General features: G+C 40.3%; 2 protein-coding genes across 3 annotated transcripts in view; one reads left to right on the forward strand and one right to left on the reverse strand.

Moving 5' to 3' along the window:
- Nucleotides 1–139: 139 nt before the first annotated feature.
- On the reverse strand, nt 140–23894 carry psme4a (proteasome activator subunit 4a). 2 transcript variants are annotated; one of them, XM_018693210.2, is made up of 48 exons: nt 23214–23894; nt 21859–21999; nt 21489–21605; nt 20189–20245; nt 18501–18545; nt 17124–17273; nt 16105–16168; nt 15939–16013; nt 15410–15532; nt 15224–15316; nt 13798–14063; nt 13446–13632; nt 13265–13354; nt 13096–13160; nt 12512–12662; nt 12318–12416; nt 12147–12216; nt 11963–12030; nt 11620–11835; nt 10590–10747; nt 10329–10424; nt 10085–10140; nt 9912–9968; nt 9704–9759; nt 9240–9338; nt 8995–9057; nt 8818–8913; nt 8477–8608; nt 8160–8369; nt 7496–7632; nt 7283–7336; nt 7067–7196; nt 6864–6945; nt 6589–6742; nt 6379–6448; nt 6162–6287; nt 5923–6075; nt 5674–5778; nt 5491–5582; nt 5280–5411; nt 4951–5159; nt 4665–4750; nt 4410–4538; nt 3674–3829; nt 1955–2117; nt 1690–1823; nt 1404–1544; nt 140–1234 (listed from the first exon to the last, which is right to left on the reverse strand). In XM_018693210.2, exons 1-47 carry the CDS (start codon nt 23408–23410, stop codon nt 1410–1412), a joined length of 5544 nt encoding a protein of 1847 aa, XP_018548726.1. In that variant the 5' UTR covers nt 23411–23894; the 3' UTR covers nt 140–1234; nt 1404–1409. The 2 variants fall into 2 exon arrangements, with proteins under 2 accessions (XP_018548726.1, XP_018548727.1); XM_018693211.2 differs by lacking the exon at nt 20189–20245.
- Nucleotides 23895–24808: 914 nt separating this feature from the next.
- Nucleotides 24809–25813, forward strand: part of wdr27 (WD repeat domain 27) — a 72635-nt gene continuing 71630 nt past the window's right edge. Inside the window, exons 1-2 of the mRNA XM_051076485.1 lie at nt 24809–25162; nt 25399–25540. Of these exons, the coding sequence (XP_050932442.1) occupies nt 25028–25162; nt 25399–25540 (277 nt within the window). The 5' untranslated portion in view covers nt 24809–25027. The remainder of the gene's footprint in view (nt 25163–25398; nt 25541–25813) is intronic.

Below are 25813 nucleotides of genomic sequence, written 5' to 3' on the forward strand. Positions count from 1 at the left end.
AAAATAATAAAAAAAAAACACATTGTTGTCAAATTGTTCTCTGTAATTGAGGCTAAATTTTCCCAGAAAGTGTAATGGTGAATTTGAAGTTGCTCTATTCACTGCGTAATACTTTAAATATTGAGAGAAAAACACTAAATGCAGCTTTTGTTAGAAACAATTTATTGTCATCTCAGTCAATAGGCAAACAGTACATCTAAAAAAAAAAGAAAAAAAAAATCACTGCAGTTTTGGCACTACACTACATATAAGTGAGGTACTAAATGCTTCAATGCTTTGACTGATTTCAAGTTATCAGCGGGAAAACATAAGCAAACCAAAGTGATTTCATCTTGCTGGGTTTTAGAAAAAAAGTAAATGATAGTGAGGGTAAGAGGGAACAGGTCACAATTAGGGACAGGCAGTTTGGTTATTTTCTTGCACCGAGATACATGAAATGGTAATCAAACTGTGCTTGGGTCCTCACAGCAAATGCATCACACAGCACAGCAGCGGGGAGCTTGTCCTCTCCCTTTCTTTGCAAGAGTAGATGAGAATAGACTCCACTGCTAAAAATTCGGCCATCTACTTAATCTCAGAAATACTTCCAATGAAAAAATTAAAAGTTAGCACTTCAAAAAAGTCAAATAAATAAATAAATATGTTTGTGCATATTTGCTATACCATGACATATACATACATGATGCATATAATCATATATAGATCAAACGGCCACACAAACATTGTGTGTTGCAGGTTTAAATCTACTCTAAAGCAACCATTCTTCAATGGTCAGTTATGTGTGGCTTGTAACAAACACTTCACTATTGGAAGATAGTAAAGATGATGTCCTACACTGGACATTGTGTTGGCTCAGAGTTGATTCTTGGGATATAATCCTGAGAAATGTGTGGGACACCAGCAGATGTCTTCAAGCATCCCATAAACGCGTGCACGCGCACATACATTCGTGCACATGCACACAAACAAACCAAAAAAGAAGAAAAAAAACTGTACAGTAATGTTACAAACTGCAGGTCATTCATCCCTGCTATGATTGATCCTTAAATATTAAGTATAGTAGAAATGTAAATGAACTAAATACATAAATACACAACTTTTCAATCCTTCTGAGTGCCACAACTCAGTTGCTTTGTGTGCCACTCTTTTTATGGGCGATGCGGTCTTTCATTCGAGAACTGGAGCCTCCTCCCTAGTGCAGGCTGGTATCAGTACAGTCTGGGGTTGTCCCAAACTGATACAAGTGAGACACAAACAAATATAATTGTAAAAAGGCAGCTCTCTCTCATCCCTACAGCAGCTTCAGTAATGAATCATAATCATATTCAATGTCTTGGATATGCTTGTGACCACATTCAGAGATATTTATGTTTGGAGAACAGTGTGAAGTTAATGTGCTTTACCAGGTTTTAGGCATAGTAACAGGGGGAGACCAGCAAGTCAGTCAGAACAAGCAGCTGGTCATCTGTGAACTGCTGCTTATGTTGCTGCCAGTTGTCGTGGTGAGTCCGACGGAAGTTTGACAGAGTTTTCTTCACAGTCATCTGGAAGGCAACAAACAATTTTTTTATTTCTTATTCAGCAAAATTACTGAAGTCATACAGGTTTTGTTGACCAAGCCAAATGGGGGGGGCTCAAAGATAATCCCACTGCAACAATAAACAGTGATTAGTAGGTGATTATACATACTTCAATGGGTTGTGTGTCATTGAGGTGAGCACTCAGGTCCATCAAGATCTGGGGCATCCAGGTGGGCACATCATACGGGCTGGAGAGAATACAAGCACTCAACCCGAGAACGCCAGCATGGCGCCGGACCAGGTCTACAAAAACACAACAGGAGGGATTCCATTAAAATGAGAAAGAACAGCAAACAGAGTACATTATCATATTCTTGAGAACCTCTCAAGAATATGATAATGATTGCTGGTAAGAATCTAGATTAGTTCCTTACCAGCAGAGGGTATAGTGTCCACTATAGAGCCAAGCTCCCTCTTCCTCTTCTTAGGCAGGGAAGTCTTGCAGAGAGCCTCAAAATGTGCCTGCATGGGGGCGTCCATGGACAGGAAATTACACTGAAGGAAGCCACTGAGTGTAGTGGCGGCCATTTCTCTTACCTAGAAAACAAAGGCGAAAAGAGGAGATGGGAAATTTAAGTTCAAAGTGCACTGTGTCACTACAGTGCAGTATTAATTTCAATACACATTATAGTGGTCTAACTGAGTATGCAGATTAAAAAGCTGATTATTGTAGAACTTGCTGCCAGTAAGTAACAAAATAATGTCCTGAAAAAAAAAGGAAAAAAGAAGTAACTGGAAAAACTGAAGCAGACATTGCTTACTATTACGCTGATATATAGTTAAAGAACCAGGTTGTTCAAGAGTCATCAAAAGAGGGAAAGGTGTAGTGTGACTCTGTAATAACAATGTTCAGTCTGTTAGAGAAGGGAGGTGCCTTTCTTGGTTATGTGCTGTTCTGAAAACGCAAAGATTTTTATTTTATTTTCATTATTATTTTGATTATTCTATTTTGGTTAATTTAATGTGTTGTATTACTACATAAATGTGACAATATACTTCTTATTTTCATTAAATTTAAAATCCTAAATTCTGGCCATCATGGCATAATTTAACTAGTGGAGCATTTCTGTCTGGTCTTGTTGCTGCAAACACACCACAAGCCCCAGCACCTTACTGACCAACTCTGGCTGCACATAGGCAAGACATACATAAGACATACCATAGCAACAATGTCATTAGGTAGGGTGTTCCACTAGTGTGTACACTGGCTAGCTGGATGGAAATAGCAGCCAGCTGGGGACTGGGGGTGGATGTGTGTGTGTGGGGATGCTTCTCTATAATGTGAGCTAAAATGGTCTGTTGCACATTTAATGGCTCTAACCTCAATGAAATTAAACTTTTAAATGGGTATTATGCAGATCTTTGAGCAACATTCTCTAGAGGGGAGTTCCTCTTAGATTAAATAGGACCACTAGGGCAAATACATTACAGCCTCTCTCTTCAGCAGAGTTACACATTGTTCAGCTTTGTGTAAACTCCTCCTGATTTTAGCTTGGCGTTTTGTGTGATATATGTTACTATAATATGATATATAATATAATATTGTAAAGAAAGGGGTTATTGCATGTATAAAATGTAAAATTTTTCTAATAAAGGTGATGCTGAAAAAATGAGTGGAATGTAAACATTGTATAGCTAAGGCCTAGAAATCTGGCTTAGGTTTCTTTAAGAGGCCAAACAAAAATGGCTACTTCCATCCATCCCCCACTTCTCCTTTGTCTCCACTCCATCCCTCTCCCTCTCATCCTCTTTCAATCTGAACGTTATTACCATAGCAACAGATTACTGCAGCCTGTGGTTTCCATAGCAACAGCTAGAGGACCAGAGGGGGGGAGAGAGTAGAGAGCCAGGAGGAGAGTGCTGAATCACTACAGTGAAGCTGAAAGACAGTGAGAATGCCTGCTAGCATAAACAAGCATGTACTGGCCAATAGCTTGACGACAATTATATAATCAGAGTGCCATATAATTGTTCATCTTCCAACTATCTTCCAGTTACTGTTTGTACGAGACTGATTACATGTTTCAGTTTTTGGCGTTACATGTTGAACGATTTTAATGTTAAACTGCTCGTGAATGCACGCATGCTTTTACCTCCAGCTGCTCATCCTCCAGCAGTCGTATCACTAGTGCCCGCACATCATTCACTGCTTTCTGGTCACTCATGAAGGTGAAAAGGTTGTAAAAAACCATAATCTGGAGGTATGTAAGCACAGTGTAGCGAGCGTGCCAGGAGCTGCTGCCAGCAATCTGGAACACACAAAAACAAACACATCCCACATCAATAACAGACTAAGCATTTGTTTTATAAAAGGAACAGACCATTTAGGTTTACTGTAATGGAGCTCCGCTTTGGGAGAATACCACTCATTTTGAAAATGTATACAATGTCAAGCAGGTTACAATAGTTGAATCAGAATTTGTGAACACGAAAGGTGAAGCACTTGATTTCCCCATGTGTGTCACATCAATCCACCACTTTCTGATCATTAGTTAAATCAATTATCATTTTTTTAAATCATATCGTTGCCAGTTCTGCACCAGAAGATGTAACCTAGGGAATCCTCTAGGATACTGTTACATTTTTTATTTGTTTTCCAGGGAGCTGCACACTGTATGACAAGATATAGATAATGACACAATATATTATGTCCCAGAATTATTTAAGAATGAGCCAGCAAGACAGACTCAATTCACTAATAAATTCCTTCAAACCTTCTTTTACCTTATTAATCTTAAAGGTTAGAGGATGTGAGGGTCTGTAAAAAATCCAGTCATGTACAATGCAGGTGAGAAGTGGTATAACAGCTACAGCTGCCAGATGACTCACCTCCTGCAGGGTACTGAGGACCATAGGGATCTGCTCTGTGTAGAGGAGTCCCTGAGACATGAGAGACAGGCAGGTCTTTGCATCCCTCTTCAGCTCATCGTAACTGTCATCATTCTCAACTGGAGCAATCTGGAGCAGACAGACAGAGCGGGGTTAGCAGGCAGGCTGGCGTCATTATAAGCCCTAATGTGGTGTATACATGAAGAGAAGAAATTTAAACTGGGTAGTGACAAAGCTAGTGAGCGAGTGTTTCACCTTGAAGAGCAGGGGAAGCAACCGGAGCTGTTCTGAGACAGCAGTGGAGAATGAGCGACCAGCACTTGCAATCAGCCACTTTAGCACTGCAGATGTTTAAAGACAGGATTTTTTAAATGCTTAATGAATAATCCACTGCTTTAAATGTGGGTGTTTGACAAAAATAAATTCATTTTCTTTTTCTTAAAATTCACTATTTTTTCAATTCTTTCAGGCATTCCTACAATAACCAGTACTCATCATGACAGTTAGGTTCAGAGTTAACAGTGATAGATCCTCCACACACCTGTTTTGAGTAGCTTGATGGCTTGCGTCCTTTCATCCTGCTCTCCAACCTCATTCTCCTCAATCACATGGTTCTGGATCTCCTCATCACCCTCCGTTAGAGGCTTCAGCTGCAACAGAATCCGCTCTGTGAAGTCTGAGATGCGCGGGGAGGTGGTTGGCTGGGTGTACGGCAAGTTGACATCAATCATGAAGATGTACGTGAGCACACTGGAAGGATACCAAGTCAGAGAGCATAAGATGAGAAAGAAAAAATACAGAGTTTCAAAAAGTTAATAATGACAGATGATCCATTCATGTTTGCTAGTGGTGTAAGGGAAAAGACCTCACCTGCCAATTCGTTCCCGTACATTCTTGTACACCTGTGTGAGTTTGGGCTCCAGGTATTGTAACAACCTGTGGAGGAGCTCTGGAACACGCCACTCCTGCTGAGCTAGGCCTCCCTGCAGCACATACAGACGACTGGAAAAGAAAAGGACGCAAAATCATCAGAGTGTCACTCACCTCAACTTCTGCTTAAGGAAACAACCTTTCTACTCACCAGGCATCGACAAAGGAGCCCCCCTCGCCGTTGACAGGAGACTCCATTAGCATTTCAAACAGCCAGTAAAGCTTGCGGGGGTCTCTGCTCTCCTGTAAAGGCCAGAAACAAGAGTCATAAGGAAGAAAGTTATGACGGAAATGGAAGGATGAAAACATGAACATAAAGAAAAATAAGGCTTACACAGGCTGTGGCAATGCAGGTGCCCCAGTCTGCATATGTTTCTATTGTGATGTTTGACAGGGCAGTACGGAGCAGTGGACACAACAGCTCCCAAAGTTTCTCAACCTGTAAACAGAGCAGAAGTGTATGTCCTGGTTTGTTTGTGTTGTATGATCAATATCCTCACAAATTTAAAAAAAGCACCTTAAGAAGCCAGGGTATGATAAAATTATAAGTTGGCACCTTACTACATCAGTTCCAGATCCATACCTTTGAGTAGCTCCAGTGCTTGGAGCCTCTGATCAGCCCAGAGATGATCTCCGCAACACAGCGCTGCTTGCTCTCATGGGAGTCTGCCACTAAGCGCTCCATGTGTGACTGCAGCACAGGCAGGAAGGCGTCACCGAAATTGCGGAACAATCCCTGGAGGAGCAGGAGAAGGGAACAAGTTAATTCTCCAACTGTCTGATTTTTCACCAACACCTGAAAGTATTCTCAGGAAATCTCACCTTGAACAAACAGAACCTGCGAGGGCTGAACTTGTCCTTGCCCTTACGGTCCTCAAGGGAGAGAAACTCAATGAACTGGTTGATGAATACTGGGTCTGAGAAGTGGTCAAAGATGATCTGCTCCCGCTGAGAGGAATGGCATGAAAATAAATTTCACTTTCCTTAATGAATGCATTACATTTTTCCTAGCAGGTGTGTATGGTGTGTATGCACAAACCTCTGTCATGTCATCTCTAGCCAGGTTCTGTTTGGGTTGCTCCTCCAGTGGTGCATACATCATCAATTTCCTAGAGAACAATAAGGTGATGGTAAGTAAGACCCAGGAGAAAGATGCTGTTTGACAGCTATAAGAGAAACAGATAAATATATCAAAACAACAAAATAACAAAATAAGACCAAGCTGAGAAATGCATTATAAAATGTGAACCTTGGCCAGCAGTAGTATCCCCAGTGAGTCTTTTCCACAAACACACACTGATCCCAGTCCTGCTGTGTGCGTGGCAGGCTGCTGCTGTTATACTGGAGCCACCGGTTGTCTTGACGGTCCCCTGCTTTAATACCATTTAGCTCCTTCACATTACCTAGCAAAGATAAGTGATGATGATTGAGATTCATTTTAGAAACTATAATTAGAATTCAAATTACAAAAGGCTGTCATGTTCATACTAGAACACTGGACAAACAAAACCTTATGATGCTTACAAAGCTCAGAGGGGCTGACAGGAACTTTCTTGTGTGGCCTTTTTATTTGTTTCATGATCCCAGCAACAGCTGATATTGCCACCTAATGGAGAAAATAAGGCATTTCAAGCAAAATGTCCAGTGAAAAGACTGGAATGCATCAATATGCTGTTTGACAATCACAGCACTACAACTGCATGTCTCATAATTTGTGTATGCCACACCTTGCGGACGTAGAGGGAGTCATGGTTGAGGCTTTTGACAAAGAAAGTGACAGCAGGCGGTGGGAGCTGGTGATCGTCCCTCAACAGCAATGACAGGAAGCCAATTGCAATGTGTTCAAACTTCCAAGGCCTGGAACATTAAACAAAGCGGGTGTCACGGATGGTAATAAATATATATAAATGTGATATGATGAAATAATTAGCAAATTATCCTACATGTTCCTGTTGCTGATGCAGTCCAGCAGATCACCAATGAGTTGTTTGTATTTCCTACAAAAACATAGACTATTATTATTATTTGCAAACTTATCTTGCTCACACTAAGCTTGTATACAAAGCAAACACATCATCTTAACAGATGGGCTGTGTGTCAATATCTGCGAGCTCTTTGGTGTGGCAAAGATTTATTGTTTGCTGGTGTGAACTTACTCAACAGACTCAGAGTTCTTGAGCTCCTGCTTCTTTAGACCCTGTGCTGTCTCCTCCTCTGAGGGGACAGGGTCCTCAGAAAAAGGATTTCCAGTAATCATAAGTTGTTTGGCCACAGCACAGCACTCATCAGGGATCTAAACAGATGACAAAAATAAAACATCTAGTATCAGAAGTAACTGTGGGACAGGGAAAAACTGAAAGCAAGCCCTATTAGGAGGGAGTGGTTTGGTTCTCAGACAGAGAGCAGACACAGGGGAGGGAGTAGGGTAACTGAACAAATATTGGCTTTTCCTTGCATAGATATGTTGGAGTGTACCTTCAGGCTGAGAGCAAAGAGTAAAGGGGAAAAACTATTTTGTGATTATTTTCCCCCTAGTCCAAGACTGTAGTTTGTAAGGTCAATGTCAATCAAAACCTTCCCACAGTATGGATTCAAAAATTTCAAAAAATTCTGGCAGTTATGATAAATTTCTCGTATTAGTAACCACAGAGTCAATAAATACTGTATAACTTGATAATAAAATGATAATTTTATGTGATTAATATTTTTCAATGTAAATTTTTTTCACAGCATATCGTCTACTACTACAGAAAGGCTGATACCACAAAGGCCTTTGATTTTATGATGCGTTTGTTTTGGTGTTCGTGGTGTTTTTCTCACAGAGAAGTCAGTGCCGATGGTCTCATACTGGCGGTGGATTTTATCTGCGAGGTCATCGAAGAGCCGCACAATGGACGGCTTCTCCAGAGACATGGCTGAGCTGAGGCCAGAGCGTACAATGGCCGGCCATGTCAGAGCAATGCACTCCCAGTCGTGCAGATTGGCCAGGCACACCCCGCTGTGATTCCCCAAAAGACAGTACAAGGCACCCTGGAGACGTACAGAGATAGCATGTAAGAAAATACAGAAATATTAATTCCTAAACATTAAAATGTAAATAACAGTTTTTATGGTGCAGAGTAAGAGAACTGCCATACTTTGAACTGCTGCTGTGTGACACTGCTGTTGTCCGGGTTGAGAAACCCAAGGACATGTGGGATCAGATCTCTGCAGCAGAAATTGTAGGTTCCCAGTGCAGTGAACAACACATTCTGAGCTCTGCTGCGTACCTGGAAGGTAATTAAAACCTTAGTCAAGGTATTATTCACTTCATGTCTGTTAGATACAGTAGTCAAATATTAAGTATTTTTGATTTATGTGACTAAATTTATGTGAGTAAAAGAAACAGGAGAAACTAACAAATAAATAGGTTAGATAAATGGACAATGTCTTGATAACATGCAGAGAATAACACTGCACAATATCCTGTGGAACTCACTTGACTGTAGGTGCTTGTGGAGAGCCTCAACAGATCTCTCATCAGCTGCTGGTGAATGCTCCTGTACTGACATCCTTCCACTGTCAGCTTTCGCAGCTGATAAAACACAAAGATGGAGAGTTATAATGGTAAAATACTATGAAACCCAAAAACATAATTTCTTTATTAATGACTTACCTCATGCTGGAGCATGACTCTGTCTATTAGCAGAGCTCTGATGTGCTGCTTTCTGCCATGAAGCTGCAAATACAATGACAAGGCATTACACACTTTGAGTTGTCAGTTTAAACATAAGATGTAATATCAGAATCACTTAGATGCGCATTATCTAAGCCTTGTGGGAGACAGTGAATGGTTTCTGAATCTTTCCCAGGGTGACAACAATTTAAAAGTAAAGTAAAATTAAATGGCAGATTTCTCACTCTGTTTTCCATTGATTTCTTCACAAGGTTGAAGCTCTTCCAGCGGGAGTCAAACTCATGTTTGTGAGAGCCTTTGAAGTGCAACAGGTCACTGATAATCTGAAAGGTATCACAGAAAAAAATATTGATTGGTGTTGGGTGATATGATCAAAGCACCATTTACTGGCTGTAGCCTGGCTTTGAGACTTTGAGCAAATCAAGACAGCAAGCCAGGGTCAGATAAATTCAGTGATAGCCTATGGCTAAATAGTTTCCCACACAGCACACAATAACTTAGTCACAGATTCCACTGTGGCTTTCAAGAGGACATCATGTGAGTGTATATTTTGTTTAAAGGATTTGTAGTCTGGTGGTACACAGTGATACTGTAATTATGAGTCAAATACATGAGCAAATAGTGGCACAAACAAATCAGTGTTAAGATAATTTAAAGTATACAGGCAATTATGTTACTGCCTGCCCACCTTGATGATGGAGAAAAGAGACTTGGTGTCATCTTCAGAGTGCTCCAGTATGTAATCTGAAAGAAGAGGCAATGGAAGTCAGAGACCTACAGTATATTTTGATCTTGCCTGCTAAGCTGAACATGACTTCAGCTTGGTTAGGGGATGTAGCTGTGGAATACAAAGAGATCACAAGCCTAAGACAGTGTATAAGTGATTGAACACTTACGCAGCAGCTGTCTCATCACACTACAGATAGCATCTCTGTAGTTTTCTCTGGACTCATCTGCAGGTGGAGATAATATTACAGTGAAAGATTACACTCCAGCAAACCCTATAATTTACATCTATTGTTGGCAAAGCTTTTATCATCCAACAGCACTTAAAAAGTGATTTACATACCGTACTCCATTCCTGTATAGAGGGTAGTCTCATCCAGATTCACCATGCTATGAACCCTGGGAGAAAAACAGGTAGTGGTTCTATAATTACACTATTGGAATTTGGTCCATCCATCCTAAGAACTCAACTCTTCCATTTAATATTTCTCTAAAGGAGACTTAAACTAACATCTGTTAACCAACAATGTCTTTCTCTTTTTTCCTTAATCAGGACAGAGTTTAGTGATGTGAATGCAACTGCTCACAGTTCAGGGATGGGCTCTCCTTTCAATGGAGGCATCAGACTCCCAGCACCCAGGAGGCAGTGCTGAACAATGGTCAGGCTTTGTAGGACATCATCTCTGAAAAACACAAAACCAGTGCCTATTATCCATATACATCCATTACAGAGCCAAACAAAATTTTAACAGTTGACTAAATACAGTCTATATCTAGTGACTTCAGTGGGAGTCAGAAGCTAATTCCTTGAGGAGCACAGAGAGGCACTCTGAGTTGTTCCTGTTTACCTGCTCATGTCCTGTTCTCCTTGTGCAAATCTCTGAAGGCGCTGAAGTTCAGGCTGGAGGATCAGGTCCAGTAAATAAAAAGCAAAGGAGGTCTCCTCAACACTGGGCACATGCCACCGGATATCCAAATTCCACAGGTCCCCAGGCCGACCCCAGTCCTGCATGGGATGAAAACAGTGAGCAAAACGTATACTACTTTACACCAGGATGTTTTTTTGTGGCACAACTCTGATATCCGGTATAATCTGTAGTCAGCTGGTTTGGGTCACATTTATATGGAAGTAGGGAAGTATACCCAACAGGAACTGAATATCTGCCAGTACAACTTTAATCTCATCACACAGACTTGCCGGTTGGAGAGTCAGCAGTTTTATTCTAGTTGGTAAAAAGAAAAAAGCATGGGCATTCCCAGCACTTAGTTAAGAGCATAAAAATATGTTTTATTAAATGTTTACTTATTATTCAAATAAATCATGATAGTATCTATTTTCTATTTTAGTAGTTGGACATTCAGTATATCACTACATTAAAAAGACATCAATATACATACATGACAGTAATTACAGACCACTTTAAGACTGATGCAGCCCACACATTCACCCAGACGTGCACCACTGCTGGCAACTGCTGAAACAACAACCTCATCTCATCTCTCCTGTGGTGCAGGAGACAATAATCCTGCCATGTGATCTACTACCCATGCCTTTACCAAGGAAGAGACTTAATGAGATCAAAGTACTGTCTTCACTGACTAATGAGAGGCAGACAATTAATCAAACAGGTCACAGTGAGTGTCACAGACAATTATCTGACCTATCTAGTTAAAGGACAAATGTCTAGAATTGAAAGTGTTTGTTTGTTTCCAAATCACAATCTCTCACAGGGGGAACTTCTGGTCACAAAGTTTGTGAGCACAAATCATCATCAGTCATCAGCATCTGACCTGACATGTGGGAACATCCACAATAAATACAACAAGACTACATTGTATTTAGAGTGAAAGAAATGTTCAATCCATCAATATTAGTACCTTGATGGGTAGGTAGTCACTGATTGGTTGGTGGAAGCCTCCTGGAACACTGCAGTACTCTGTGGGATAGATGAGGGCAGAAGAGCGAAGGATGTGGTGGAGCAGGTTGCAAGCTAGAGTGTAGCCCTGCTTACATTTGAGGTGGAGTGTCAACTGCAAAATCTGGACCAGGTCAGAACGATAGGGCAGGATCTTGTCACCGTCAACCCGAGTCACCTGAGGTGAACATGGCAAGAAGGGGATAAAGGTATTGTTTATTACAGAATTACCAACTATTTAACAATTAATTATTACGGAACTTAGGGGTTAGGGTTAGTTATGCAGCACGAGTGGTCTAAATCACCTCAGACAGCAGCTGGAGATTCCACAACAACTCCTTGTCAAGCTCCTCCTCATTCAACACTTCCTCATCTGTTAAAAAAAAAATCTGTCAGGCAGATGATAAAGACTCGTGGAAGAAAATACAAGTCATGAATATATAAATCTCCTCTTATAGAAATAGTTTATCCTGTGCAGCAAGCACTTACTGACAGCGATTTGGTTTATGGCATTACAACAGTGTGGCACAAACATCTTCAGTGACTCTGCAGGGTGACACTGAGAACAGAAGCAAAACAAGGATGAAGATAGTAAACTAATAAGCAACAAGAAGTGAATGCTTTGGATCTACATGAGGAGGCTGAGGGGACAAGACTGACCTTTGCAGCAGCTCTGCACATGTCAGCCACCATTCTCCCAGCTACACGTGTCTCAAAGATGTTGGTGGTTGCAAAGTTGAACACCTTTACCAGAGCCACCTGTTGAAATAATGTGACACACATGTTCATACTAGCAGAGAATGAGAGACTGAAAAATGTAGAATGAGCCAAGTGCGTGAAGGCCGAGTCTTGACCTTGAAGATGTCCAAGGAACACTGTGTGAGGATGGTGCTGAAGGTAGAGGACAGGCCGAGTTCTACCAGACTCTCCAAATGAGTCATTTTCTCTGTTTCTGTTTCCTCACGAGTTTGTTCCAGAGTGCTGCTATCTATCAGGGCAAAGCATCTGTGCAGATAAAAAGGTGAAATGTTTATTCCAATTTTATTCCACTAAAGCACTGATTAAAGAAAATACTGTATGATATGGGTCGTCTTCTTCTCAATAGCGCTGTGAAATCAATATGTAAAACACTAGTAACATGTTTTCACATCCATTAATTTTCCAATCGTATAAACACACCAATAACTAAACTGAAACCACAATTTGAAAGCTGCCAATTTCATTTGTTCAGGTGATAGGTAACTCCTCTTGTAAAACTGATCACATTTGGTTTCTTGGTGAATCAGGAGCAAGTCATATCCATATACGTTCAAATAATACAGCTTTACAGAACAGTACTTTTGATATATGTCACTGCTGCCATCACTAACTGAAAACAGCTAGCTGATAAATGACCTGACTTTTGATGCAGAACATGTTCTTTATCAAAACTCCATACCTGTCCATGAACTGCAGCACAAAATCTTCAAACTCAGCTGAGGCTGAGCACATCTCTCTTTCCACCTGAAAGTAATTTTTAAAAAAATCAAGAAGTTGTATGCAGGATCACTGAGAATTCCACTGCTTTTAATTATGAGAACTGGAGAGAAAAAATAACAGTGATTCACCTCTGTCAAGTCAGTTCTTTCGTGTAGGGCAGACGAACAGTCCACCAAAGGCACAAGAGTCACAAATGTAGCAATAAATTGGAATGTGATCTGTATGGACAGAAATAATGTTCATATGTGACACATCAAGTTTAATAAAACTAAAGCCACCAAAAAGTGAGAAGGTAACAGTGGAGCGCACCATGCACTTGCTGAAGTCATTTGGGTCAACGCCTGGCAATGCCCTCATAAGCAGGGGCAGCATGTGAGTGGGCCCCTCAGGAAAACGCTGCCCACCTGACACTAGGCTCCGTGCCACACCAATCATGCAGCTCAGAGTGGCTGTCAGCTGGTGGGGCTCTGTTAGAGTCTCCAGAGCAGGGTATGTTCTATGGTAGACACAGACAACAATTGGCCCTTTGTGGTTGTTTCAAAACATGGCCTTGTCTCTTATCTAACGTGGAAAACTAGCAACAGTGCTTCAAATTCTTACAAAACAGAACTTCTAAGAAACAGATTTATCCTTCAGATTCTCTAGGTCAGTGCAAACTTACTTCTCCAGCACAGGGGGAATGACCAACTCAGGCCTCATTAGAGCCAGGTTTTGCAGGGCCTGGGCTGCATCGAGACTGCCCGTCTTGCTGAACATGGCCAGCAGAACTGGCTGCATCATACTCTCCACAAACTCTGTGATATCCTCCTCTGTAAGCTTGTGACTGTCTGGAATTGGTGTTAACCATGTAGGTTTTCTGTAGCGCTCTCTGTGAAGCCGCCGTACCACGCTGGCTGGGAGACGTTGGAGCAGCTTCATGAGCTTCATCTGGACATGAGGACAGAGGGACAGAAAGACAGATACATGACAAAGGGGTGACACACAGGTGGACAAGTGTGCTTCCATGTAGTCTGGACAAATGGAAACATAGAGGGTGTTGTACAAAGCATGTAGACACACAGATGACATAACAAACATACAAACACAAACCAATTCACTGTGAACACAGCTTTGTCTACTTGGTTTTGCATGTATGGGCAAATTATGGGATCACTTTAGCACAGTCGAGTCTCTTGAATATAACTTCGTCAGGCAGAGAACAGCACTCATTTTGTGACACTTTTCTCCAACTGATTGGCTAGACTGAGGTTCTAAAAAGACATGTGGGTTCTTGGTTACCCATTTTGACCTGACTTCAGTAACACTTTTCACTCTTAGTCGATTGCAAAACATTGTTTACATGTAATAAAACTACAGCCAAGTGGACGAACATCTCACGTGTTCCCAAGCAACAGCCTAGAATACACACAAACTCAGCTCCTGCCAAAAATAAAGGTTTGTGTATGAGGACAGGTTGCTGCCTGTGGTGCATCAAATCTAGAGCAGGGGTTCCTCAAAACAGAAAGGCATGTGGCCCACCTCCCGGTGACATTTAATAGCATTGCAGCCACCTCACTCACATGCCCTCTTGTTATTTCTGAACTGGATACTGATATAAACCCAGAGAGCCAAGAGATTCAGGAAGCTTCCTAAAAAAATAATGACGGAAGACTACGCCCTCTGTCATTGTAAATGTTGCTGCTATGTGCCCTGTTAAGCCATATTAACATGATGCTGGAATTATAGTTGGTGGAACTCTGGATGAGTGATATAGAGTAAATGGAAGCAGTCAAATCGTCATGACTCATATTTCCTTTCCATTTTTGTTGTTTATGATAATTCTCAGACACGTCACACACTCAGTACTCCAGTTTATATTTTATAGCAGGTTTGTATTTCTAAATGTAAATTGTTTTTCTACAATTTATATACTAAAGAAAATCAGATGTCTAACTTACTGACCCTTCTGATCCCTAAAAAAAAAAATTTCATCAAACTGAACATGTGCTCCAGAAGAAGGACTTCCCAGCGGACTGTCTCATGAAGCAGTCCACACTGTTTACTTCTTCATCTCAACAGTCATCCACTTGAAGTAAAAAGTGACTCACCAACCAGCGGCCATGGTTTGATGGGTGGAAGAAGGATGTAATACTGTTGAAAAGGCCGCTGAGTTGTGCTTGAGTTTGCTTGCTGGGTCCTCCCTGAAAACAACACAACAGTTTTCACTGAGACAAAGTCTTCTACACTTACTTTACCTGCAATTGTTTCCAAAAATGTAAGAACAATGAACTAACCAGGAGGGATGAGACCCAAAGGACCACATGGCCAATGTCATAGGCATTGGTGACATATCGTGGCACCATCATTTGACTGGTCCCCACTGGGAGATTCAAACTCCTCAAAATTCTTGTGAAAATCTGAAATGTGAAAAAAATGTCGTAATAATGGATTATTTTGATGCAGAGTTAATTGTCATAAAACTGACCATGAGCCCATGACATCTAATTGGGCTTAACAGGTTAGAAGAGCATGTTTATGTTTATCAGTAACACTTGGTGGGGTTGTCAAAAAACATCTCAAGTCACTCTGTTGAACCACAAACATGATGCAAGTCACTTCCTCATCAGTGACCGAGAGCAAGATCAACAAGGAAACTTGATAGTCTGTTTCTCTGTCAAGTAGCAATGGAAATGAAATACACACCATGAGCCAAAATCCAAAAGGTCAGGCAGCACATGAGAGGCATGAGCCACAAACCTCAAAACAACCAAGTACTAAACTGTGAAATGGAAAGGGGTTATTTAGAAAAAGAGGGCAACAAACCTTAGGGATATAGGGGTCCCAATCAATGTAGCCAATGTTGTCATTAGCCAAGCGTGCAAAGAGACTGACCAGATGCTGCAAAGATGTAGGACAACATGTTACACAGGGAAGACAGAAATACTCTGGACTGTACATCTAGACATTTTCAACAAGAGAATGTACTTACCACTTCCCAGCTTGGAAGATTTTGCACAGACACCCATAAACTGATCAGTTCATCAAACCACAACCTGTAAGCAAATCAAATGGTTAGAAAAGCAGAAGATAACTAAGATAACTAACTAAGTACATACTGTAATGGTGTCATTTCACAGACAGCAAAATCTGACAGCAAAATTGCAGTTAAAGTAGGTTTAGGGGGGTTTTACAGGCTCAGGTGTAAATGGAAAAATCAGACAGTACTACTGGAAAACTGTTGGGGCAATTCATGCCCATGCTAACTCCAAAGTATTGCACAATTTGGATCCAGCATTCCTGCTGCCAACGTGCCTCTCATCCCAAAGCAGTGACAATCAGGATGAGGTTTAAAAAGTACACTGAAGTCACTGTCATGAGGCTGGAAAAATCTTAGAGTGATTACTTGCACTGTTGCCCTGGTGGAACAGTATGTTTTAAAAAAAACATACTTGTAAAGGTATGCATCTGGTCTGCACTCTGCAACATTACTAAGGCATTAGGTGGTCAGTGACATTTAATGGATGCTCCTCCACTATTAAGGGGCCTTACTCACCCCATCTCTACCCCACGATTTAATGGTGTGGGAGGAATGGAAAGCCAGACAATATGGTAATGCATAATAAATGCGTTTTATCAATTTTTAACAAGCAGTAAAATGATGAGAATCAATTACACTAATCAGTGTGTGTTTTTTAATCTAACTGGTTAGGAAAACAGAGAAAACAGGAACTGGATCTTGGTTCTCTTCCACTGTACTCATTTTGATGTCTCACTATGGGATACACCCCCTCGCATATTCATTCAGAGAAAATCTCATTCCATTACGCCAGCCCTGAATGGTTGGCAGTCATGACATTTTGCTGGGATCCCATTTATATATGACAGATTCATCTCTTCTCACTTCAGAAGCCAAGCTATTTTCTACTGGACCCCAAGGCTAACTATCTCCAGACTGTAGTGGTAGCTTAGATCTAAACCACACATAGGAGAGGATGAGAAGTTTCTTACTTGAAACCCTTGTGGTGCAGCTCTGGAGGCAGGGTCGTGGGGAGAAAGAGCTCGAAGTAACTGATTGCTCTTTGCATGGTGACATCAAAGGGACAGAGGAGTGGTCTCCACTCATCCAGCATCTCCTGAGTAGCAGACTGTGAAAAATATCTGTATGAACAGAGAAAGAATTACAATTAGATTTTTCTTATAAACTCAAGCCAATAGCAGGTAAGGACAAGAATGTTAATAATATCATTCACCAGCTTATGAATGGATATATATGGACACTTGAAGAATCTCAACCAGCAGAGCAGCTTAGAGAGTGCTACAAAGATGGACAAGCCTCTTAGGTCCCTTACAAATCACATCCTCACAACCCACACATTTGCTGTACACTGATGACCAGACTCTACTATCAGACTTTAAGAAAAACCTAAGTTACATTCATACAAATACATGACAAGATCGTATGTGATAGCTTCTTAGCAACAACATACAACTGTGAGTCATCTAGTGTTTATTTTGAGTTTCTATTCATCAAAACCATCTGTATGTTAGTGTTATGTTCACATCACAGACAGAGCACTGAAATACATAGAAACCAGCAGCTACTGAAATTTTGGTACTGAGAGTGCAATGTGCCACAAACAGGAGATTACAAGCCATACACCTGGCACATTTTTAGCTGTTAGGGTAAATCCTGTGGTTCCACTGGGCTCATAGTCCCACTGGAGGATTTTCATGGTTCATTATGTGCTTGTGTAAACCCTGCAGGTTATTTTAGGTCACCTAGCCTCCTCAGCAATTCCACATCCACTGGAGGCCTTGAAAAAAACTGTTACTTCCACTCAAGGTTACTTCACTCTGGCTCAATGCTGATCCACCGTGTCTCAGCAACTGACCACAAATCACTCTCCCTTCACATAGTAACAGGAAACTCTCACACAAGACAGAATTAGATGAGATAATAGGATTATCTGCCTAAGTGCAAAGTGAGGGACGAGTCCTAGTGCTCGCATAAGATATCTGCACGCGCACCTAAAGGGTCAACACAGTCATGTGTCCTGCTGGTGGGAGCAAAGCTATGGAATGATAAAGCACAGTAGTGAGACCCAACACTGGTCTTCTTTGCCCACTACAGCATCCAATATTGAAAGAAAGCCTTTTTTTTTTAATATCAGTTCAGTTTTATATAACTTTTCCATAATTTTCCATGTATCTATCTTCTTGTCATTGAATTTCCTCTCAAGTTATTAAAGGCAATACTTATGGAACAAATGAACTGTCAGGCTAATACAGCTCTCATTTATCCAAAACTAAGATCCTTCAGGAGCCAAAATTTAAAGATGAGACAGGATGGGGCATTTACAGACAATGATATTAAGATGTACTCACGGTCTGCAACTTTTCACAAGTGTTTTCAACACACCTTCCACAGAGCTGTAACAAAAGAAAAAAAAACATGTCATGAACATGCCCAAACACTGAAACACTGATGTTAGAGTAACAGTTTAACAATCTTCACACCAATGCAATTTGACTTTGATTGCATGCACACAGAAACTTCTTTACACACCTGACTGGTGTACAGTGACAGAGAAAACCTTAATGAGGAAATATTAATAGTGAGGAAATAGCAATAAAATTGTCCTGATAGACTGTAATCAGTTCACTGAAAATAAACATAGTGGTTGTCGTCAATAATGTTTGACCTTCCTCATGCTAATATACAGATTTATATGTTAAGAGTTTCACTAAGTGTTCATTCATATTATGTCACTTTAAATCCAATCACTGCTATGATAGTTTCAGGGGTGGCTCTGGGTTTACTTCTAATAATAAAGTGTCTTACACATCACAAACTCCTTACATGATCATCTTCACATATAGTCTGCAAAGGCAGGACTGTGGTCACATAACGGTGCTGAAAGCTTGGGACCGATATAACCACAGCTTTTGAGCTCCCTGCCCACAATCCCACCTATCTGCTCACATGCAAGCTCAAGCCCAAGCCATGCCTTGTTGGAAATGCCCTGCCAATCCCACTGAACAACTGGCTATTTATCTCCACGTCATTCAAGTCCTTTTGTGGCTGACATATTCCACATTTAATACGCCAACAATAGTTGAATTATGGGTGATGCTCTGCAAGCCAAACTGCAGCTATCTAAATGCATGGATTTAGCCCAATGTTTAACACTGTCAGCCCACAACACACAGGCCACAGGCCAGGGTCAAACACATGCACTGCAAATCCAATAACAGCAAGAACTAGTCGAACTGAGTGTCCCATTACAGAATGTTTAGATGTACAGGGAGAGGGAACCCCCAGACTACACTGTATGACCTTTGCATCTGAGTTGACATGAACCCTCACGTTCACCTCAACACATTCCAGGGAAGGAAACGTGACAAGAGATTGCGCTCCTCCGTGACTCCTGAAAATGCTGTGTAGTAGAGTGGGGACAGCTAACTTCAAAGCAAGCTAAGAGTAGGGATATGTTTATGACAGCAAAGACTCCCCTGAACATGGCCAAAATATAGAGAATTGTTCAGAGATCATTAATGTAAATATTAATGCCACAGCTAATCTTACAAAGTAATAAATGTTACGTAATGTATCACAAAAAACATAAAGTGTGTCATTTGCAAATATGGTAGGAATGATTTTGTTAGCATATTGCTGCCACATAATCCACTATAGCTGAATTACAACTTAGCATATTGCTGCCACATAATCCACTATAGCTGAATTACAACATTACAGAAGAAACCCCAGAAACCCAATAGAAGAAACAAAATAAGAAAAAATATTTAAGTAACTACACAGTCTATTATCGCTCTCTCTTATTCGATATGGGGGATAGGAGAAGGGTAGAAATCTGTTAGCTGCAGTGCGACAGTCTCCAATATGAGTGAAATGTTAACATTGATTAAGTCTTGATTTTTCTTCTGTCACAAGCTGCATATGGGGTGTCCAGTTTTTGTTTTCACATGCAATGTAAAAAAAAAGAAAGGAAAAAAAAGTAAGTGCCTCAAACGATGAATTCAAAGTAAAACACAAAGAGAAGTATTGTCCTTACCACCTCTGAACCAATTTTAGCATTATGAGTTTAGAGGATGAACGAGGCCGTGGAGAACTGAATGTGAAAGGAGACAAAGGCATAAAGAACACATTCAGCACGCGACAAGGTGCCAATCACTCAAAATATGAACATACTATGCATCAACTTATACAATTTATCACGTAATCAGAGTATCATATTTTGTGTGCATTTGTAAAGTTTTGACAGAGGTGAGCTGGCAATCAGCCAAAGCAGCTGTAACATAAAAGTGATGTGCTAGCAAGGCATTTAAGCATACAATGTTCCCATAGCACCATAAAAGAGCACCTCGCACTGCTTGCTAAGACCCTAACAGGGAATCTCCAAGGGTGTTGCATAGGGTGAACTAACATTTAAACTTTGCAAAGAGTAAATGTCATTCTGGACAATGTTCCTTATGAAAACCACAGTTATGAAGGGTATGTGGCATAAAACATGTTCCACTTCTCCCACAACTTGCCTACTTATGCAAAAGCAATCAGATATTATTCAAACTACCAAAACCCATATCCTAAGAGAAGCCTAAACTATGAAAAATGGCTTGGGAATTATTTACCTTGATGTATAAATATATTAATCTACTGTGACTTGTTTACAGTACATTAAAGTAAAGCTGTCAAACTATACGATTAACAAAGTTAACAATGTACAACGCCTTATGATTTGAAAAGGCAGTTAAGCCAAGTTAAAAATAGAGGGGCCTGTGTGTTACTCTGTCATCCATCTGGACAAATAAAAAATGGTTAGCAGTGTACTGGTCAATCACCATCAATTCCAAAATTAAGATATATTTCACCCACTATAAGATGTCATTTTCAGTGATTTTACTCTCACTCATATCAACATTAACTTTTCACTGAACAGGAACTCTGTCACTTGATATAATCTCCATTCCCTATTGGTAAGTATGCCCCAAAGTTTGGTATGGTTTCTACAGTATTTTTCCTCTATAATTTCTTTCACCATCATCAAAATCTAAGAAGTGGAATTTGCAGGGGGGGAGGTATTAGATGTAAATGCAATGCATAAGTTCTTCTGGAGCTTGATGACTATTGAAGGTGTTGGGAGTAATTATAGGAAATAAAATTAAAACACTTATTTTCAAATGTGGCTACTAAATGTTAACTAATCTACTGCAAAACAACCAAATGTGTACAATTTAAAAGAAGAAATATGCCTCTCCTCACTGGATATATCAACAGCATTTCCTAATTTCTGTGACTGGGCATGCTTTTAAAACTAATAATGTCAGCAGCAACAGCAAGGTACAGAGGCATACTTGGGAAACCAGTTGAGGCCCAGATGCTCTGTCTTCGAGAACAGAATCCTGTCATGCAGCTCATACAGTGGTCTCCACGGCAACTCAAGGTCCTCCCTCGACAGTAGTTCCCTTTTCCTGTTTGATGAATCAGACATACAGATAGATGAGAATAAACACAAAGCTCTTAGCTCATACAGCTTTACACTATGAAAAGAAGAATCTCTTGGATCACACTACATATTATAAATGGTGGGTTTGTAGCATTTAAACCATCTTACTTAAATCTTGCGGAAACAATAACCATTTAAAAATATCTCTGAAATTTAAAGTGCGAAATACTTCCATGGTTAACATAAGTACAAGTAAAACAGATGGGGCCCATTCTTACTTGAGGAGGTTGATAAGAAGCCGAGCAAGGCCCTGCATCATGCTGATCTCCAGTCTGGGGATCGTCACTAGCTCATAGAGCAGCTTGATGAACAGCACATGGTCTTCTTTGCTGAACTTCCGCCCATACAGTCTCATGTACCTAAATGAGAAGCACAAATTTAGAGATAATTGACCCTGTGAGGAGCACAAACACCACAAATGTAAGATGCTTATGTTCCCACGTGCATAAAAAAGGAGTAGTACAACAAACTTAGACATTCAAAAATTAAAAGAGCAAGAGCAAAGGCTTGTTTTTCTTAAATAACACAACTTAAGCTGTAAAAGCTTCGTTCAGACCTCTGAAAATGACCATGATAAAATGTCTGTTATGTTGTTAAAATGCCAAAATACCAGTGAATAGAATCTGGGTCAACTCAACAGTAAACTTTCCATCTCTCTGAGCCGGCAGTGACTCACTCTGGGACAGGCCAATGTGCCAGCATTGGGGACTGAAACGGATTAAAGACAGCCCAGCAACCAAGTACAACAAAATGAAACAGCACTCTAAGTAATCCACGGTCATGTTGACAATATTGTTGCTGGTGCAATGCTATTCATTACTAAATAACTGAAAGATAAATGCAAAAGGAGTAAAATATATTGTTATTGTATTTAGTAAGTTGAACATGTATGACTTGATTCATATGTTTGGCAGTAAACTTTTAATGGATAAAAGACTCTAAAACAACATGAAACACTGCATATCAAAAGCTGTTAATGACAATCCCAACAGACAACTCCATAGAAAACTCAGAAGTACATGAATTAAATGTATTAATTTTATTTTGTGATATCTCATGTCACCTGACTCGTGTGTTTCAGCTTTGAAAATGTCAAAGCTGGAACACAAAGGGAAGAATAATGACAATGACCTGCTACTGTGCTGCACTGCCTGGGTCAGGTTATGTATTTGACACTCTATTGCCCCGATTATGAAACCCGTACCCGTCTCTCAGCAGAGACACTGGACGGTTTGTAGTTTCTAGGCTTTAACAGTTAGCTAACCCTTAGTAACCCATAAAAACATACCACGCTATAGGGTAATAAAGACTTTCACCACCTTAACAAGCAAAGTCAGCGTTTATGAGCCAACCATTGATCAGAGTTGGTACAGTTACAACAAGAACAAACTGTTAGCCTAGCAAACAATCTTCAGAGTTGCCAAAAATATAATGTGCACAGAGAAATTTCTATGGGCACATGTTACGCAAAAGTTTGTTGACGTTCCTTCAAGAGGCTCAAGATAGAAAACATTATCAAATGAACAACAACTGCATGTCTTACGTTAGGACACCAGAGATTAGTGTTACTTACGTGGAAAGTTTCCTTGTCCAGAACAGCACCCCGGGCCATATTTCTCTGAGCTGAACAGCTCGGCCCAAGTTTCCTTTTATTTTACACAAAATATCATTGGATTCATCATCAAGCCTATCCGCGTACGGTAGAAGTTTGTTGTATACGATGTCTTTTTGAGGAACAAAACCCAATGTATCAGACTGTGCCTTTTTCATATTACAAATTCCAACTGGCTAGCTTCACTATGCTAGCAGAAATAATTCACTGTTTTAACTTCGTTCGGGTTTCCAGTGCACGTTGTTATGCTACCTGGCTAATATAACGGCTAGCAACTCCCCAGCTAGCTACCCTCTCTGATGAATCCTATGGTTGTTATGGCCCACACTCTGACTTAAGTTAAGATATTCACAAGTTGATAACACGCTAGCTACCTAGCTTAAGTCAAGTCAGCTTCCTTTACCGGAAAAGACTAACATGATCGGAGTCATCCTATAAAAATATTAAGGCTAACGAAAAACGCGGGTTTGTCCAGAGAACGCGTTGGCACTCGAATTCCTCTCTTTCGGCTAACGTTATCCTACTAACCTGACAATCCGCTAACGGTCTAGCTAAAGTTAGCTCTCTACTACAAAATCACAGTCATATCCCAAGGACTGTCAACGTCGACTGAATCACCCAACTACGGCAAAGTAGACTGCAGACGACACCCAGCTACCAGCTACACAATACATACGTCATATCCGCTGGCTGCTGTGAAAACTACATTTCCCAGCATTCCACTCTCCATTCATGCTTTTTATAAACACTTATCCTGGTCACTCAAACAGGATGATTTGAAATCCACTTAAGACATCGTGTCCTCAGATGTCTTCCACTGCGGTAATTTGCTGTTTATTTAGGTCAAAATAAGTACTTAAAAGGTATTTGTTATTTTGTTTTTTGTTTTTAAACTCTAATTAGTCTAATTATTGACTAACTGTTTCTGTTAATGCGACTGATGCGTATTTGTCATAACTAAGTATTGATCATTTATAATAATAATGCACTTCCAAGAGTCTCCGGCCATATAGCATTTTTATATATTTTTTCCAAAAGTGACAGACAGTGCTTTACTGGATTTTTATTCATTCGGTGATTAATTTTGAAGAGGGAATTCTTCAATCATATGAATTTTGATTTGCCATTACTGTTGACTGGTCATGTATGATAACACGTCCATGATCAGTGTTACATGATGCCATGGATACTAATGAACAGTGACCGCCATCTTGCGGTTAAGCATACAGGTACAAGAAGCAACAACCAATATATATAATTAGAGAGAAGTCCCACTCTGACAGCACTTCTGTGAACATGTGCGCCGTAGTCCCACCAAAAACGGCTAAATATATCACTTGCGTCAGGAAATCGCAATGTTCAGAGATTTTAGAAAAAGAACAGAAGCGTTTATGAAGCCTAGCATACGAAAGAAATGCTTTCAGTGGCAACACATATTTACCTGACCGAGGTCAGTTTTTGGGTTGTGTGTGGAACATCGCTCCTCATAGAAAATCTAACGTAACGGAAATTGATGTGGTGTCCTAGCAACGTGTTGGATCTGTCCAACAGTCCATGAATACGACTGAGCGTTCGGCGTTGAGGAAAGTTTTTTCACCAACGTTAGCTAGCCTGACGTAACGCAACTTTAATTTCCTTACTCTTGAAACAAGAGCAACCGAAGTACAGGTTAAAGTGAATCCCTCAGCCTAGTTTAATGGGAAATAATTAGTGTGTTATCGCTATTTAACTTACAACTAAAAGGGTCGTGTCGTGGTTCATCGGCAGCTAATACGATGATTGAAAAGCTCAGTTTGGCTTGTGATAGACTCCTGTCACACCGGCAGCTCGCATGTTGTCACTCTTTTTGTGGCATACCACTGCATGGGAAGGAAATGATGATTTACAGTACTGTAGACACTGAGCAGAAGGTTTGTCAGCGAAAAAACTACTAAGAATGTAATTAATTACCTAGTTACACCAGGTGTGCAAGTTTTACCAAGATGCAAACCAAAGTGAACTATAATCGTGCAAAACTTGTAAATGTAACATCCTGTATGGCCTCGACCTTTGTTTGATAATAATTGTTGAGACAAGGAGCCACAGACAGCATGAATTTGTTATAATGTACTGAGTATTTTAGTGGAGTTTAACTAATTGTCCACAGCCCCTGCTGCTGACTGGCCACCATGGTGAGATCAGCGCCATGACTTTTGGGAAAGGAAGCAACCCTGTTGTCCTCTGCTCTGCCTCTGCTGATTATATCATTGTCTGGGATATTGAAATGTGCCAAAAGAGAACAAATGAGGGTAAGGAAATAGTTTGTGTGTGCAGTAAAAAGTTGCTCATTTGATAGGTTTTGTCTTGTCAACAACATTTGTTTGTTTAAGTGCTGTTTATTTTATTAATATTAAACCATTCAGGATACCATTACTTTCTACATTGCTAAAATGCAGAAATCAACATTTTCTAATGATCTTCATTAAATTGACTTACCATCCCCTTTTAGTTATGGAGCTGTTATCTTCCTGAGTGAAAATCTCAACAAGTCTGCCATCTAGTGAAATATTACTATATAGAAC

The sequence above is a fragment of the Lates calcarifer genome, linkage group LG16_LG22 (assembly GCF_001640805.2).
Source record: "Lates calcarifer isolate ASB-BC8 linkage group LG16_LG22, TLL_Latcal_v3, whole genome shotgun sequence".
Classification (NCBI taxonomy): domain Eukaryota; kingdom Metazoa; phylum Chordata; class Actinopteri; family Centropomidae; genus Lates; species Lates calcarifer.

What these genes read in the sequence shown, in the direction of transcription:
- psme4a (XM_018693210.2), bottom strand. Translation starts at nt 23,410, where the DNA reads ATGAAAAAGGCACAGTCTGATACATTGGGTTTTGTTCCTCAAAAAGAC. An exon ending in TGGACAAGGAAACTTTCCAC is followed by an intron (nt 22,000 to 23,213) that starts GTAAGTAACACT and finishes CTTCTCATTTAG; the next exon opens with GTACATGAGACTGTATGGGC. An exon ending in CTCTTTTCTCCATCATCAAG is followed by an intron (nt 9,339 to 9,703) that starts GTGGGCAGGCAG and finishes GATACCTTTCAG; the next exon opens with ATTATCAGTGACCTGTTGCA.